The 14,812-nt window shown below is 43.6% G+C and overlaps 1 protein-coding gene across 1 annotated transcript in view; it reads right to left on the reverse strand.

Annotated features, from left to right (window-relative positions):
- The window catches only part of POLR3A (RNA polymerase III subunit A), a 54,393-nt gene that overhangs the window by 23,362 nt on the left and 16,219 nt on the right, over nt 1-14,812 (reverse strand). The window contains exons 12-19 of the mRNA XM_034930951.3: nt 11,977-12,046; nt 11,374-11,501; nt 11,046-11,184; nt 9,214-9,378; nt 6,229-6,401; nt 3,715-3,826; nt 2,491-2,609; nt 1,492-1,629 (exon numbers count right to left, since the gene is read on the reverse strand). Coding sequence (XP_034786842.1) covers nt 1,492-1,629; nt 2,491-2,609; nt 3,715-3,826; nt 6,229-6,401; nt 9,214-9,378; nt 11,046-11,184; nt 11,374-11,501; nt 11,977-12,046 — 1,044 coding nt within the window. The remainder of the gene's footprint in view (nt 1-1,491; nt 1,630-2,490; nt 2,610-3,714; nt 3,827-6,228; nt 6,402-9,213; nt 9,379-11,045; nt 11,185-11,373; nt 11,502-11,976; nt 12,047-14,812) is intronic.

The following is a 14,812-nucleotide window of genomic DNA, read 5'->3' on the forward strand; positions in this document are numbered from 1 at the left end:
GATATGAACAGACACTTCTCAAAAGAAGACATTTATGCAGCCAAAAGACAAATGAAACAATGCTCATCATCACTGGCCATCAGAGAAACGGAAATCAAAACTACAATGAGATACCATCTCACACCAGTTAGAATGGCGATCATTAAAAAGTCAGGAAACAACAGGAGCTGGAGAGGATGTGGAGAAATAGGAACACTTTTACACTGTTGGTGGGACTGTAAACTAGTTCAACCATTGTGGAAGTCAGTGTGGCGATTCCTCAGGGATCTAGAACTAGAAATACCATTTGACGCAGCAATCCCATTACTGGGTATATACCCAAAGGATTATAAATCATGCTGCTATAAAGACACATGCACATGTATGTTTATAGTGGCACTATTCACAATAGCAAAGACTTGGAACCAACCTAAGTGTCCAACAATGATAGACTGGATTAAGAAAATGTGGCACATATACACCATGGAATACTATGCAGCCATAAAAAATGATGAGTTCACGTTCTTTGTAGGGACACGGATGAAACTGGAAACCATCATTCTCAGCAAACTATCCCAAGGACAAAAAACCAAATGCCGCATGTTCTCACTCATAGGTGGAAATTGAATAATGAGAACACATGGACACAGGAAGGGGAACATCACACAACGGGGACTGTTGTGGGGTAGGGGGAGCGGGGAGGGATAGCATTAGGAGATATACCTAATGCTAAATGAGTTAATGGGTACAGCACACCAACATGGCACATGTATACATATATAACAAAACTGCACGTTGTGCACATGTACCCTAAACTTAAAAGTATAATAATAATAAAATTTAAAAAATACAGTTAAATTATTGAGTGGAGAGTACAGGGATTGAAAAGACATCTTTTGCCTGTGGTCTTACGGAAGAACACAAGAAGACGTATTTTTCACTCCTCAGCCATTAGGGTACTTTTGTGGTAAAGTTTGAGAAGCACAAACGCTGAGAAGCCTCTAGTTTAGCCCTGTGCCCCAGAGTCTATTATCTCAGAGCTATACACTCTCTGAGGAAATGCTTTCCTTCTAAGCATCCAAGCCCCGCAGCAAGCACTGGAATAGGTCATTAGAGTTACTTAGAATGATATTAATAATGAGTTACATAAATAGTTGCAAAGAGAGAGGCAGAGGCCTTGCAATAACCCTCATTGTCACGTGTGAGTAAAGCGAGGCTTAGTGAGGTTGAATGACATATCCCACAATGTACTTCCAGCCATGTTCTCCTCTAACAGCGCTTTGCTATGCGTGGCTCTGGCCTGGTCTTGATCATCATAGGATGATTCGGAACATACTACATTTTTTTTTGGTTGTTCATTTCCAGGGCATCTACCTTTCTACATTTTTTCCTTTTAAATTTAACCGAAGACTAGATAAATTACAGCTCATGTGCAAAACGTGCACTCAATAGTCAAAACCCACAGAGCTCTGTCCTGCTCTGTTGCTAATGGCCTACATTTCTTCAGGTTACCTGCATGTATCCCGTTTCAGCTGTCTTTACAGCCGTGTCGACTAGACCTTCCCGGCCGGCCATTGTGTGGAAGAAAAACTCAGTTGGTGTCAAACCGGAATAAAAGCTATTAGCCACAAAGCCTTTGGCAGCTGGGAGCTAAAGAGAGGTAGAAAAAAGAAAAATCAAACAAAAAAAGTTCAAGGCCCACGATTCTGAAATCCACTCAAATCAGAAAATGCCCCACCTTGAGACTATAAATACCTGGCCAGTATATTCTCACGAAATGGCAGGCTTTTTTGCCCTTTCCTTATGGAGAAATACTTTATACCAGGGACAAGGAGAATGAGGGCCCAGCCAGGGCTGGTGCTGGTGCCAGTGGCAGGCAACTGGCCCAAGAGAGGGAAACCTAAGATCCGGATGCTCGCCTTAAAATAGGCAAGCAGTCAAGGACCTCAGAGGACACCCTGTGGATGGAGGCTGCCTGCCCATTCCCTGGGAAATGACACCTTCAAGATATCCTTCCTGTGGGCCAGACCTGCCCACCTCCAAAACATAACCATGCATTGTCAATGCCTACAGGGTTTCATTCTGGGCACTGAAAATGTTCTAAAAGTAGATTGTAGTGATGGCTGCACAGCTCTGTGAATATATTAACAGTCACTGAACTGTATGCCTTACATGGGTAAATTACATATGAAGTATAATTGTAATAATTACATATGAAGTATATATGTATTTAAAGTTTATTTATTTGTAGAGATGGGGTCTCGCTATGTTGGCCAGACGAACTCCTGGCCTCAAGCAATCCTCTTGCCTTGGCCTCCCAAAGTGCTAGGATTTCAGGCATGAGACACTGTGCCCGGCCTGAAGTGTATGTTAATAAAATGGCAAAAAATACATATATAAAACTCCACATGAAATTGGCCAACGGTCTTTGATCTGAATAGGTCTGTGTTCCTTGGAGGAAAGTGTAGATTAAGAGATCTTCACAGTTCTACCTGATCTGCTACTGCTTACCTTTGAGTGTTTTTCAAAATGAGGCAAGGACCTGTTTTCAAAGCCGTCCGGCACTCGAGAGCCACTGATGGCCTGCTGTCCCACACAGGCAATCATCTGTGATATGTTAATGAAGGAACCTGGGGACATGGACCAGAAATGTAACATTCATTTACCAAAATAACACTAATTGAAGTGCATGCAGATCGGAAGGGTAAAACAGGAATAGGCCCTTATGCTCAATGAGGTCATGGTCCTGGAACAGTAGAAGACAGAAATACAATCAAGACAACAAGGAGCTGTCAGGAACCCAAGAAAGGCGGAACGAGGGCAAGAGGAGCCAGGAGCATGTGTGGGTTGGAGGAAAGGCTGGGGAAGTGACAGGTGAGTCTTCAAGGAGGCTTCAGCAAGTCCAGGTTGGACTCCTGGAGGACATTATGATTTGGACATAAAGGGAGAGGGGGAGGAATTCCAAAGTGGGTGGGAAAGTAGGAAGCAAAGACAGAGAAATGGAAAAGTGTGGGCTATGTCCTGAGGGTAGGAAGCAGGAGAGCAATGGGGTAAAAGGCAGCAAAGTTAAAGAGACTGGACTTTATCCTGTTAAAAAAAAAAGTGTACAGAAATAGAAGCACAGAGGTTTTGAATTTGAATGCATTATCATAAAACCAAATGCTTTGAGGGCCTTGGTATCTACAAAATAGAAGAATTATGCCATATCATTAAGTACATTAAAAAATCCCTGGCTTTCTTCTTCTTCAACCTGCCTGACCTGCTGGGCTCAAGTGATCCTCCCACCTCAGCCTCCTGATTAGCTGGGACGACAGGCACAAGCCACCACGCCCAGCTAATTTTTTTTTTTTTTTGTATTTTTTGTAGAGATGGGGTTTTGGCATATTGCCCAGGCTGATCTCGAACTCCTGGGCTCAAGCAATCAATCGGCCTCGGCCTCGGCCTCCCAAAGTGCTGGGATTACAGGCATGAGCCACTGCATCTGGCCTCATTTTTTTTTAAAGACCACGTTTGCTCAAAGCACCCTCAAACTCAGAATCCACACACATTACCAACAAGTTCCTTCAAAGCAGTTAAACTTCCCAAAATGCAAATAATTAAGTCTCTCTCTCTGATTTAAAAAGATCCCTTAAATAAATGAAATGTCTGTTTGGAGCTGTGACTATCACATTTTCTGGAGCCAAACAGCCTGTACGGAGAACACACTGCCAGCAGGTGAGAGAGGGGCATGCAGACCTTTGGAGCCGCACAGAGCCATGGTGAGGGGGCTGTTGCTCTTGTCCAGCTCCCGGAGGCAGGCACTGCCAGCGTGGTCACGGATCACAGACAGCTCCTTCAGGATCAGTGCCTAGTGGGAGAAAAGGAGATCCTTGGTGGGTTGTCCTCATTGTCTCTGTGGATTACAAATGTTCAATCTAACATTTAAAGAAATTTGAAAATACTGAGGCAAGATGCCCGATTTCCGATCAATAAATGTTTCAGAACCTTAGAGGAGCAAAATGCCCTGGCTATATGAACATGTACATCTTCTACAAGGTTCTAAAATTGGTGTATAAGGCAGAAAGTTTACCTTTTTTTTGTTTTTGTTGGAGACAGGATCTCACTCTGTTGCTGAGGTTGGTGTACAATGGCATAATCACAGCTCACTGCAGCCTCAAACTCCCGGGCTCAAGTGATCCCCCTGCCCCAGACCCCTGAGTAGCTAGGACTACAGGTATATGTCCCTACCAGGCCTGGCTAATTAAAAAAAAATTTTTTTTAGAGATGGGGTCTTGCTATATTGCCCAGGTTGGACTTGAACTCCTGGCCTCAAGGGATCTTCCTGCCTTGATTATAAGCCTGGCCTAAAATTGACAGTAATAAAAACTTGAAGAATCCTTTAAATGGCCCATAAGGTAGAATGTATGGCTTTGTGTATACTACCCTACACAACAAAATATCTGTATATAAATAGCTGTGTGGACACACACATGCACCCCATACAAATATATAAGATAATATGTGATATGTAAAAGAGAATTGCCTGTACTATTTGTAAATTTGTCTTTCTACTTTTTCTTGCCAAGCACACATCTGAATGTCTGCAAGCTAGGCATGTGATGAGGTGACTTCACAAGAATATTCCGGCTCATGAGCTCATCCACAGTTACTCCTCAACTTACAAACTAGGATGCTGAATCAGTTACAAGTCTGGTTCCATGAAAAATTGCTGCTGCCGAGGTCTCAAGTAATTTTCTAGGAGGTACCAGTGAGGGATATCCTTTTCTCTCTCTTTAAGACTCAGTGAAAGTAAGATTAAGAATGAGCTAATGGTAAATACCTCACAAAATTCTGGTTTCTCCCTGCTTTAGAAAATGTATTTCATTAGAAAACTTCCCAATGCTTAAAGAGCCTTTCTTCCACACTCAGGTGAGTCAAAGCTCAGTGCCACGGGTTTATCGGTGAGGCAGAAGACGGCCAGGTGAAAGCCTGGTGCACTCAGACTGCTGAGGGAGTTTCAGGTTCTCACAGGCTGGTGGTGATTCTGATTCTGACCCATGCTGGTTGAGATCTTAGCTAAAATAGTTTCAAATGAGGGGCAGCAGGCTGGGGATGTGACTATTAGACATGAATTCTCCCTCTTCCGCATCCAAGTCTCTTTCAAAGACCATACATTCAAAGAGCTGTGGTGAGGCTGGGCACGGTGGCTCATGCCTGTAATTCCAGCACTTTGGGAGGCTGAGGTGGGTGGATCACCTGAGGTCAGGAGTTCGAGACCAGGCTGGCCAACATGGCAAAACCCCGCCTCTACTAAAAATGCAAAAAAAAAAAAATTAGCTGGGCATGGTGGTGGGCGCCTGTAATCCCAGCTACTCAGGATGTTGAGGCAGGGATAATTGCTTGCACCCAGGAGGTAGAGGTTGCAGTGAGATGAGATTGCACCACTGCACTCCAGCCTGGGCGACAAAGTGAGACTCCATCTTAAAACAAAACAACAACAAAAAAACTGGCTGGGCGTAGTGGCTTACACCTGTAATCCCAGCACTTTGGGAGGCCGAGGCGGGCAGATCACGAGGTCAGGAGATCGAGACCATGCTGGCCAACATGGTGAAACCCTGTCTCTACTAAAAATACAAAAATTAGCTGGTCATGGTGGCATGTGCCTGTAATCCCAGCTACTTGGGAGGGTGAGGCAGGAGAATCGCTTGAACCAGGGAGTCAGACGTTGCAGTGAGCCAAGATCGTACCACTGCACTCCAGCCTGGCTGGAGTGCTTCATAAAACTATGAAAAGCGAGACTCCGTCTCAAACAAATATAAAAACAAAAAAAACCAAACCCCCAAAAACCAAAGAGCTGTGGTGTCAGTTTCTACTTGAAGGATGCTGAAAATAGAAAAGGCAAGAGCACTTGAGTACCAGTTACAGAAGGGACCTGAGTGTGCCACCAGAACAAGAGCAGCCCCGTGTGGCCGAATGAACAGATGGCTATGTCTTCACCACCTGGATGTGAAAGCTAGGAGGGACATGAGGATCTGATGAAAGGCCCTACCCTCAGGAAACAAACAAGGACACACACAGTGAGCCCAGGGCCCCAACAGGACAGACGAGGACATACACAGTGAGCCCAGGGCCCCAACAGGACAGACGCCAATGCCTTGACTTGCCCACTCCTTTGCTACCTCTCTTCATGGCTCAGCACAACACCAGAGAGCACCACCGTAGCCACTGTACACGGCAAGTGGCGACCCTGAACCAAAGGGCCGGGCTCACCTCCAGGGTCTCCTCAGCAGTGCAGCCAGGCTGCTGCTGCAGCTTGCCCGTGTTCAGGGCTTCGATGTACTCATCACATTTCTTGTAGCCGGCATTCAGCAACTCATACTTGGCCTTCAGCAGTCCTTGGCCAGGTGTGACATCACCGATCCCAATTGAGAAACCACGGTTAGCTGTAGAGTTGGTAGAGCAGGAAGAAAGGGCCATAAATGAGACTCAGCAAACCTACTAAATACAGTTTATGCCTGCTACATATAGTTTGTACTATATATAAACTATGTATGTATAGTTTAAAGTATAAAAAAGTGTATATCTTCACAGAATTCATCACAATTCAATTAAATAATGGCTTTCTTTCTCAGTCATTAGGGAGTTACACAAAATGACTAAGACTCAACTGACTTCTCTCAGAGACCTTACGATCTGGTGGGGAAACACAATACCGTTTCCAACTATTACCTAAAGCAGAGTGACATTAAACACTAAAAGGTGGCCTGAGGGCTGGGTGCAGTGGCTCACGCCTATAATCCCAGCACTTTGGAAGGCTGAGGCAGGAGGCTCGCTTGATCCCAGATGTTTGTGATCAGCCTCGTCTCTACAAAAACCTTAAAAAATTAGCCGGGCATGGTGGCACATGCCAGTAGTCCCAGCTACTTGGGAGGTGGAGGTTGCAATGAGCCATAATCACAACACTGCGCTCCAGCCTGGGCAACAGAGCAAGACCCTGTGTCACACACACAAAAAAGTATTGTCCAACTTTGATGGAACTAGGTGCCACCATTGATCCTAGCCACAATATACTGTATGTAGAAATAAAGAGAGTGAATGAGTGGCTTCTGGCTTAGCAGGATAGGAAGGTCTGCCCTACAAGTATCTGTAGATGAGAGGACTAATGGGCCTGGAAAGGCTCAGAAATGAGATCATTAGGTTCTGCAAATGCTGGAAATGATGAAAGTGCTGGAAACAAGGAAACCTAGTGGAAAGTCTGTATAAGGAAGGCTCCAGGCCCTTATTCCTGTAGGAGATGGGAGTTCGCTCCCAGCGAAATGGAATCAGAGAGGCTCTGGGTCTGGGAATACCAGGCAGATGAAATAACTGTAAACAAGAGCACTGAGGGAAAGTCTGTATATTCCTTTTATATAAAAAAACTGAGAGGTCCATCAACCAGTCAGCTCCATTTCCAATCAGTGTTTCAGTCCTTACTCCTGAAGGACCACCAGATATTTGAGGAAAGATTTTAACATGAAAGACAAAAGACACAAATGCACAGGAAAAAGGAAGTAAAAGGATACAGAAAATTCAGGAAGCAAATATAATAAAACTATGAATAATATTCTCTCAGAGTGATCAGAGAAGATACATTCAGGGATCAAAACAAGAAAGCTTTAAAAACAAAACAGGCTGGGCATAGTGGCTCACGCCTGTAATCCCAGCACTTTGGGAGGCCGAGGTGGGCAGATCACTTGAGGTCAGGAGTTCGAGACCACCCTGGCCAACATGGTGAAACCCCGTCTCTACTAAAAACACAAAAATTAGCCGGGCATGGTGGCAGGCACCTGTAGTCCCAGCTACTCGGGAGGCTGTGGCAGGAGAATCACTTAAGCCTGGGAGGTGGAGGTTGCAGCAAGCTGAGATTGCATCACCGCACTCCAGCCTGGCGACTGAGCAAGACTCCGTCTCAAAAAAAAAAAAAAAAAAAAAAAGAAACAAAAACACTACCTGTGAATAAGTACATTGAAAAAAAATAGTATTGGAAATTAAATACATGATAGTGATAAAATTTTAAAAATCAACAGAAGTATTAAAAGATAAAGTGAATCTAGAATAAAGAAATGGCAAACGGAAAAGAAGATAATTAGATAATTAATCTAGGAGTTCTAATATGTAATTAACTGAAGTTCCAAAAAGAAAGAACAGAGAAAGTAAAAGAGAGAAAATTATTAAAGAAATAACATAAAATTTCCCAAATGGAAGGACACACAGCTGCAGATTAAATGAAATTACTCAGTGCTTAGCACAGTGAATGAAAAAAGACCCACACCAAAGGTATATTGTTGTGAACTTTCAGAGTGAGAACAGAGAGGATTCTGAAAGTTTCTAAAATGAAAAAAACAATTCAAGGGCCAGGCATGGTAGCTAATGCCTGTAATCCTAGCACTTTGGGAGGTGGAGGCAGGTGGATCACTTGAGCCCAGGAGTTCAAGACCAACCTGGGCAACATGGTGAGACTTCATTTCTACAAAACTTAGTTGGGCATGGTGGCACATGCCTGTAGTCCCAGCTGCTCGAGAGGCTGCGTGAGCCAAGATCACACCACTGCACTACAGCCTGGGTGACAGAGCAAGACCCTATCTTCAAAAAACAAAAAAAAAATCAAATACAAAAACGGGAATAAGAACGACAATACCCATTAACAACAACTCTGAAAGCAAGAAGAAAGTAGAGCAGTACCTTCAAAATTCTGAGGGAAAATAATTTTCAATCTAAAATTGTATATCCAGGCAAGTATAAGAGTGGAATAAAGTTTTGGGGGCATGCAAACATCACTTGACTCATGGCCCACTCAAAGCAAGAGCAAACAAAGAAACAAAAAAAATAGAACAGTGAAAGCATAGTAGGCAAATATTGAGTAATCTTGGAGAATTGAATCATGGACAGCCCCAAGTGTTCTAGTGCTTCCACAGGGACCTTGGAAGCAGCCCATCAAGGATGTTTTATAATCTAACCCTGTCTAGAAGACCGTAGGGAGCTACTGCTGGTTTTGAGAAGAGAACTGAACAGCAAATTCAAATCTGTTGTGAAACTATTCAGTACTGAGTTAATTTAATTAATAACAGCACACATGATTTAGCCTGGAACGAGTATCTTTTTCTGTATGTATATGTGTGGTGGGGATGAAATGGCAGTAAAAGAACAAAATAACGTAAACCCTTAAGACTCTAACAATTGCAGCTTTAACTAAAAGAAGGATGCTGACATACTCACACAGGTAGACAGGAGCCAGCCTGGCGAGCCGTGACATGGCATCTGCAGCTTCATTCTGCCCCCAGTCTCGCAGCAAAATGTAAAAAATATTGTTCTTGGATCCTGACCCTAGGGTTCCTTTGTCCATGCTGCCACTCATCAACTCACTGTTCTGGATTGTAACATCTGGAAGAATGATTATATATTTAGACAACAATTATTTATTACTTTGCCTTATTCCAAAATGAATTTGAGACAGTTGAGAAAATATGTTCCCATACTGACACTTAAAGCAGAACAAACAGAAATTCTCCTCAAAGCTTTTTTTTTGGAGGGGGAGGGGGGGTTAAAGGAAAACTTGGGAATTTTTGAAAAATATAGAAACTCCAGTTAGTGTGTAGTCCTAACCCTGAAATATACCAGCTGACCCTCACTCTCCTCATCTGTGAACTGTGGGTAACAGTATCAAGCACTTGTCATCTTTATGTTATGGGATATTTTGAGCATCAGATGAAATAACATACAGTGAAGTGCTCTATAAACTATAAATAATTTGTTACTCATATAAGATATTAAATATTAACAAAGGTACCATCATGTACAGCCTATATAACAACCAAATGAAATTCATATCCAAAAAGAAACAAAACAGTCTAAAACAAGAAGCTGAAGTATTTTAAAGATCAGAGAGCATATTTCCAAAGAAATAAATCTGAGGAGTATCAGTGCCCTTCAAAACATTTGCTCTTCATTAGAAGACAGCAGAAATCCTGACCTTCAGAAGAACTCTGCAATTCAGTTCTTCAGTACAGAGTCCTGGAGATCCACTTCTAGTCCCAAGGTCTCACTAGCAAAGCCCATTCTAAATCAGTGCTACTCAAACTAGGCTGCTAGGGAACTGTTTGGTAGTGGTCTGGGTGAGCGAACGTGCTCACATCAGAAAGTAACTCAATGGATGCTGGCTAAACAGCAGGGCTCTGTGGACTGCACTTCGGGTTGAACTGGTTTAGACAGACTCAGATGACTTGCATGTAAATCCTTTCCCTGGCTGGGTGTGGTGGCTCACACCTGTAATCCCAGCACTTTGGGAGGATGAGGTGGGACGATTGCTTGAGCCTAGGAGTTCGAGACCAGCCTGGGCAATGTAGGGAGAACCTGTTTGTCTTTAAAAAAAAAAAAAAAAATCAATCCAGGCTGGGTGCAGTGGCTCATGCCTATAATCCCAGCACTTTGGGAGGGCAAGGCAGATCACTTGAGGTCAGGAGTTCAAGACCAGCTTGGCCAACACGGTGAAACCCCGTCTCTACTAAAAATACAAAAATAAGCCAGGCGTGGTGGTGGGCACCTGTAATCCAAGCTACTCAGGAGGCTGAGGCAGGAGAATCACTTGAACCCAGTAGGTGGAAGTTGCAGTCAGCTGAGACTGCACCACTGCACTCCAGCCTGGGTGACAGAGCAAGACTTAGTCTCAAAAAAAAAAAAAAAAAAAAAAAAAATTAAATGCCTTAAATAGTAAAATCCTTGTTTATTGCCCCCCACCCGCCAAAAAGATGACAAAATAAAGACAAACTACGAAGTGAGAAAAACTAGTCACTTAAGACAAAACACATTTGGAGAGAACATTCTAACCACTGCGTCACGTGTCTACATGATCTCTACTTTTAAGAGAAATGGGGAATTACATCTGAGAGAAGAAATACCAGCTACATTTTCCTGAAGAAAAAACTTTCCACCTAAGGCTTAGAGAAACAATGAATTTGCTTGCTTCGCGAAGGTACCAGCAAAGCTGATGACCAGCCACTTGCTTTTCTGTCACGTTCCTCCATCTCCCCACCCGAGTTCCGTCCACTCACAGGAATCATTGGCACAGAGATCTTCCCCTTTGCCACAGTACTGCTTGCCCTTGGTTCGCAGGTTGGCCCTCACTGGATTGTCATCGCTAGGCCTGAGGATGACACTGAAGATCTGCTTTCCGGTCCACAGGGTGACAGGCTGAGGGAGGGGAGGAAGCCTGAGAGTCAGTGGGCTGAGCCTGGTCTCAATCCCCCTTCAGCAGACAAAGCCAGGCGGCCCAGGGACTGCACTCAAGCCTAGCACCAACACGGTTCCACTCATTTCACCAGTCTACCCCCACAGACACATACACACACCTGTGCACCAACACACAACTCCCACACACACCTTTAGGATTGTAGGCGGTGGGAGGCGAACTTTAATTTTCTCATCCTTGCCAACCAGTATTGAAGCAATGATTTGGCAAGCCTTGGCTCGATCAAAGAAAGTGTCCTTGAGAGTGAGGAGATAGGCACCTAAGCATTAGGAACCAACACAAAACAAAGAAAAGGAATGAAATTGTGAGAACACTGCAAGGTTTCAATTTTAAAATAAATTTGAACCATGACCAACAGCGTGAATTGAAACAAACAGCTGCTTACTGACTTTCTCCTCCAACTAGGGTCTACCTCCACAGGAACGTGACTTTGTTTTGTTCACTGCTGTATCCCCAGGCAAAAGGGACAGATTCTAAGCCAGACACTAGGTTTAGAAAATGCCCAGTCCATGAGAGGAGCTCACTAAAGACTTGCTGAATGAATAACCAACCAATTAAAAAAAAAAAAGAAAAAAAAAACCCACGGGGAGGTTCATGATCAAACGTAGTAAACAAAAAACCAAATTAAACATAGGCTATTAAATTGCTTTTCAAGTCATCACATGAATCACTATGAACGAGGAACACTGTGTTCCAGTCAGAAATCTCCTTTCAAGTGAACTTCACCAACCTACCTGTTAGAAAATCCTGAATAGCAGCAATCAGTGGTTCCCCGTTCCTCGGGGTTACAAGATTTGCTTTAGTCTGTAGGAAAAGTAAGCGCAGTCAGTTAGCTGTTCTCGGATGCATGATGCAGCCCAAAGCCTGAATCAAAAGGTTTTTGAATAGTTATGAACAAATACAGAGTAGCAGAAGGACAAGGCTGAGAAATGAAAGCCAGGGGTCTGAATCCCAGCTTTGTCACTAACTCCCAGTTCCTTTATCTGTCAAGGGGAGAGAAAAAAATACCAGCAAGATTGACCTAGGAGGGTCCTACCAACACCAAAATGAAATACCAAGTGAAGTTGTTTCAGAATTCTATGAAAAACTCTACCCATGTAAGAAGATTTTATTGTTGTTTGTTTTTGAGACAGAGTCTTGCTTATTGCCCAGGTTAGAGTGCAGTGGTGCAAATATGGCTCACTGCAGCCTCAACCTCGTGAGGCTCAAGTGATCCTCCCAGCTCAGCCTCCCAAGTAGCTGGGACTACAGGCCCACATCATCATGCCCAGCTAAGTTTTTGCATTTTTTTTTGTGGAGACGGGGTCTTACTTTGTTGCCCAGACTGGTCTCGAACTCCTGGGCTCAACTGATCCTCTCACCTCGGCCTCCCAAAGTGCTGGTATTACAGGCATGAGCTACTGCATCCAGCCCTATTGTTATTACTATAGGTGCTTCTCCAAAGAAAATTCATTTCTATGAATGATGAGGAGCGTTGTGACCTCTGAAGTCAACCAATTCCACACTTGTCCACAATGACGACAGAACTGTTAAATGTCCCTTGGTTAAGACATTACGTTCTAATAATAATCAATCCAACAACAGAATTTAATTAAACATTTAATGAGGGCCTATGTTGGGCAAAAAAGGGTGTTAGGTAGTAAAACATAATTAACTCATGTAAAGAAGGCTCTGTGTGTATGAGAGTACATTTGCTCTAATCTTGATATGAAAATACACACGTGTATTTGTGGGTTTTCTGGGCCTTTTCACCCAGAAAGCAGGGTCCTCTCAGACAAAGGCCCATTACCACCTACTTCTGAGCCACTATCCAAAGCAGGGACCCTTCAACCAGAGTGGGAGACAGCTATTTAGCCAGATGTGCCTCTTTATTGCACACCACCTGACTGCTCTTACTCCTGGTTTAGAGACTCTCTCTGAGGTGGGATACAGGTAGTCTACGGGTAGAAGCAGAGTGCAAGGGGCTGAGATTAGTGTATTTTGAAAAGGTCTCCTGGGTAATTTGGGCCCACATCCAAATTAGAGCCCTATGCACTCCACTGAGAACAGCATTGCTAAATCAGAACGATAGGTATTTTCTCACTTGAAATTGAGGAAACTTGTCCACATGGTAACTAAGGATTCTTCTACCCCAAAATCCTTGGAGACTTTATTATTGCCATTTGTAACCAATGAAATATGCAGTTGTAACACAATGTCCACAGTATGGATCCTCAATGGCAGAGTCGACAGCAAAGTCTAAATGGTTGGTTGCAAGCTGATAGCTATTATTTCTAGCAGCATTCTAAACATTACTTTTTGTTACAAAAATAATATATGTTCATTATAGAAAATAAATCTAAGGCCAGGTGCAGTGGCTCACACCTGTAATCCCAGCATTTGGGAAGGCCAAGTTGGGTGGATCACCTGAGGTCGGGAGTTCAAGACCAGCCTGACGAATGTGGTGAAACCCTGTCTCTACTAAGAGTACAAAATTAGCTGGGCGTGGTGGCAGATGCCTGTAATCCCAGCTACTCAGGAGGCTGAGGCAGGAGAATCACTTGAACCTGGGAGGTAGAGGTTGCAGTGGGCCGAGATCACATCATTGCACTCCAGCCTGGGCAACAAGAGTAAAACTCCATCTCAAACAAACAAACAAACAAAAACAAAAAAAAAAAAAGAAAGAAAAAGAAAAAAAATCTAAACATACAGACAACTTAAAACCCCAAAATGATGCATGCAATACTAAAAGCCTAAACCAAAACAGGTTAAAAGCATCACATCAGAAATGGTAATAAGTGCTTTTGGAGGTAGGGACACTTACAACTATAAGACTTACCAGTTCCTAATATAGGAAGCTGGAATACTGAAAAAAGAAAGCCTGAAGCTCTGAAATACTCAGTAGTTGGGGATCATGAAGTTCAGGAGGGGAGAATCCTACACAGCAGGTGCCATGTCCCACTGTGCTATTGCTGGGTCAGGAGTGAATAGTACATGTAGTGCCAACAGGTTTTTTTTTTTCCTTCTTTTGAGACAGGGTCTTGCTCTGTTGCCCAGGCTGAACTGCAGTGGTGCAATCACAGCTCACTGCAGCCTCAACCTCCTGGGACCAAGCAATCCTCCCACTTCAGCTTCCTGAGTAGCTGGGACTACAGGTATGCACCACCACACCTGGCTAATTTTTGTAGTTTTCGTAGAGATGGAGTTTCACCACGTTGTCCGGGCTGGTCTTGAACTCCTGAACTCAAGTGAACCACCTGCCTAGGCTTCCCATAGTGCTGGGATTACAGGCCTGAGCCACCGCGCCAGCCTGTGCCAACAGTTAAAGCCCAACTGTAAGCTCCTTAAGAGCAGGCACGTGCCTCACTATCACCGATCTCCTGCAGCATCTACTGGGCACTCCTTACGCATTTGTCAAATAAAGTGGTGGTAGAGTTATTATCATTATGTATAATACTGCATCCTTTAAGAAGACGAAGTATGTAATATAGTTTAGGAAGGTTTCCATTCAGAATGTTCAATAAAATGTTCTGGTGCTTAAAGAATCTTCAGCTACTGGAAAATTTACTTAGGTAGGACATCTTCTTCCCC

This window comes from Pan paniscus, chromosome 8, assembly GCF_029289425.2.
Source record: "Pan paniscus chromosome 8, NHGRI_mPanPan1-v2.0_pri, whole genome shotgun sequence".
Taxonomy (NCBI): domain Eukaryota; kingdom Metazoa; phylum Chordata; class Mammalia; order Primates; family Hominidae; genus Pan; species Pan paniscus.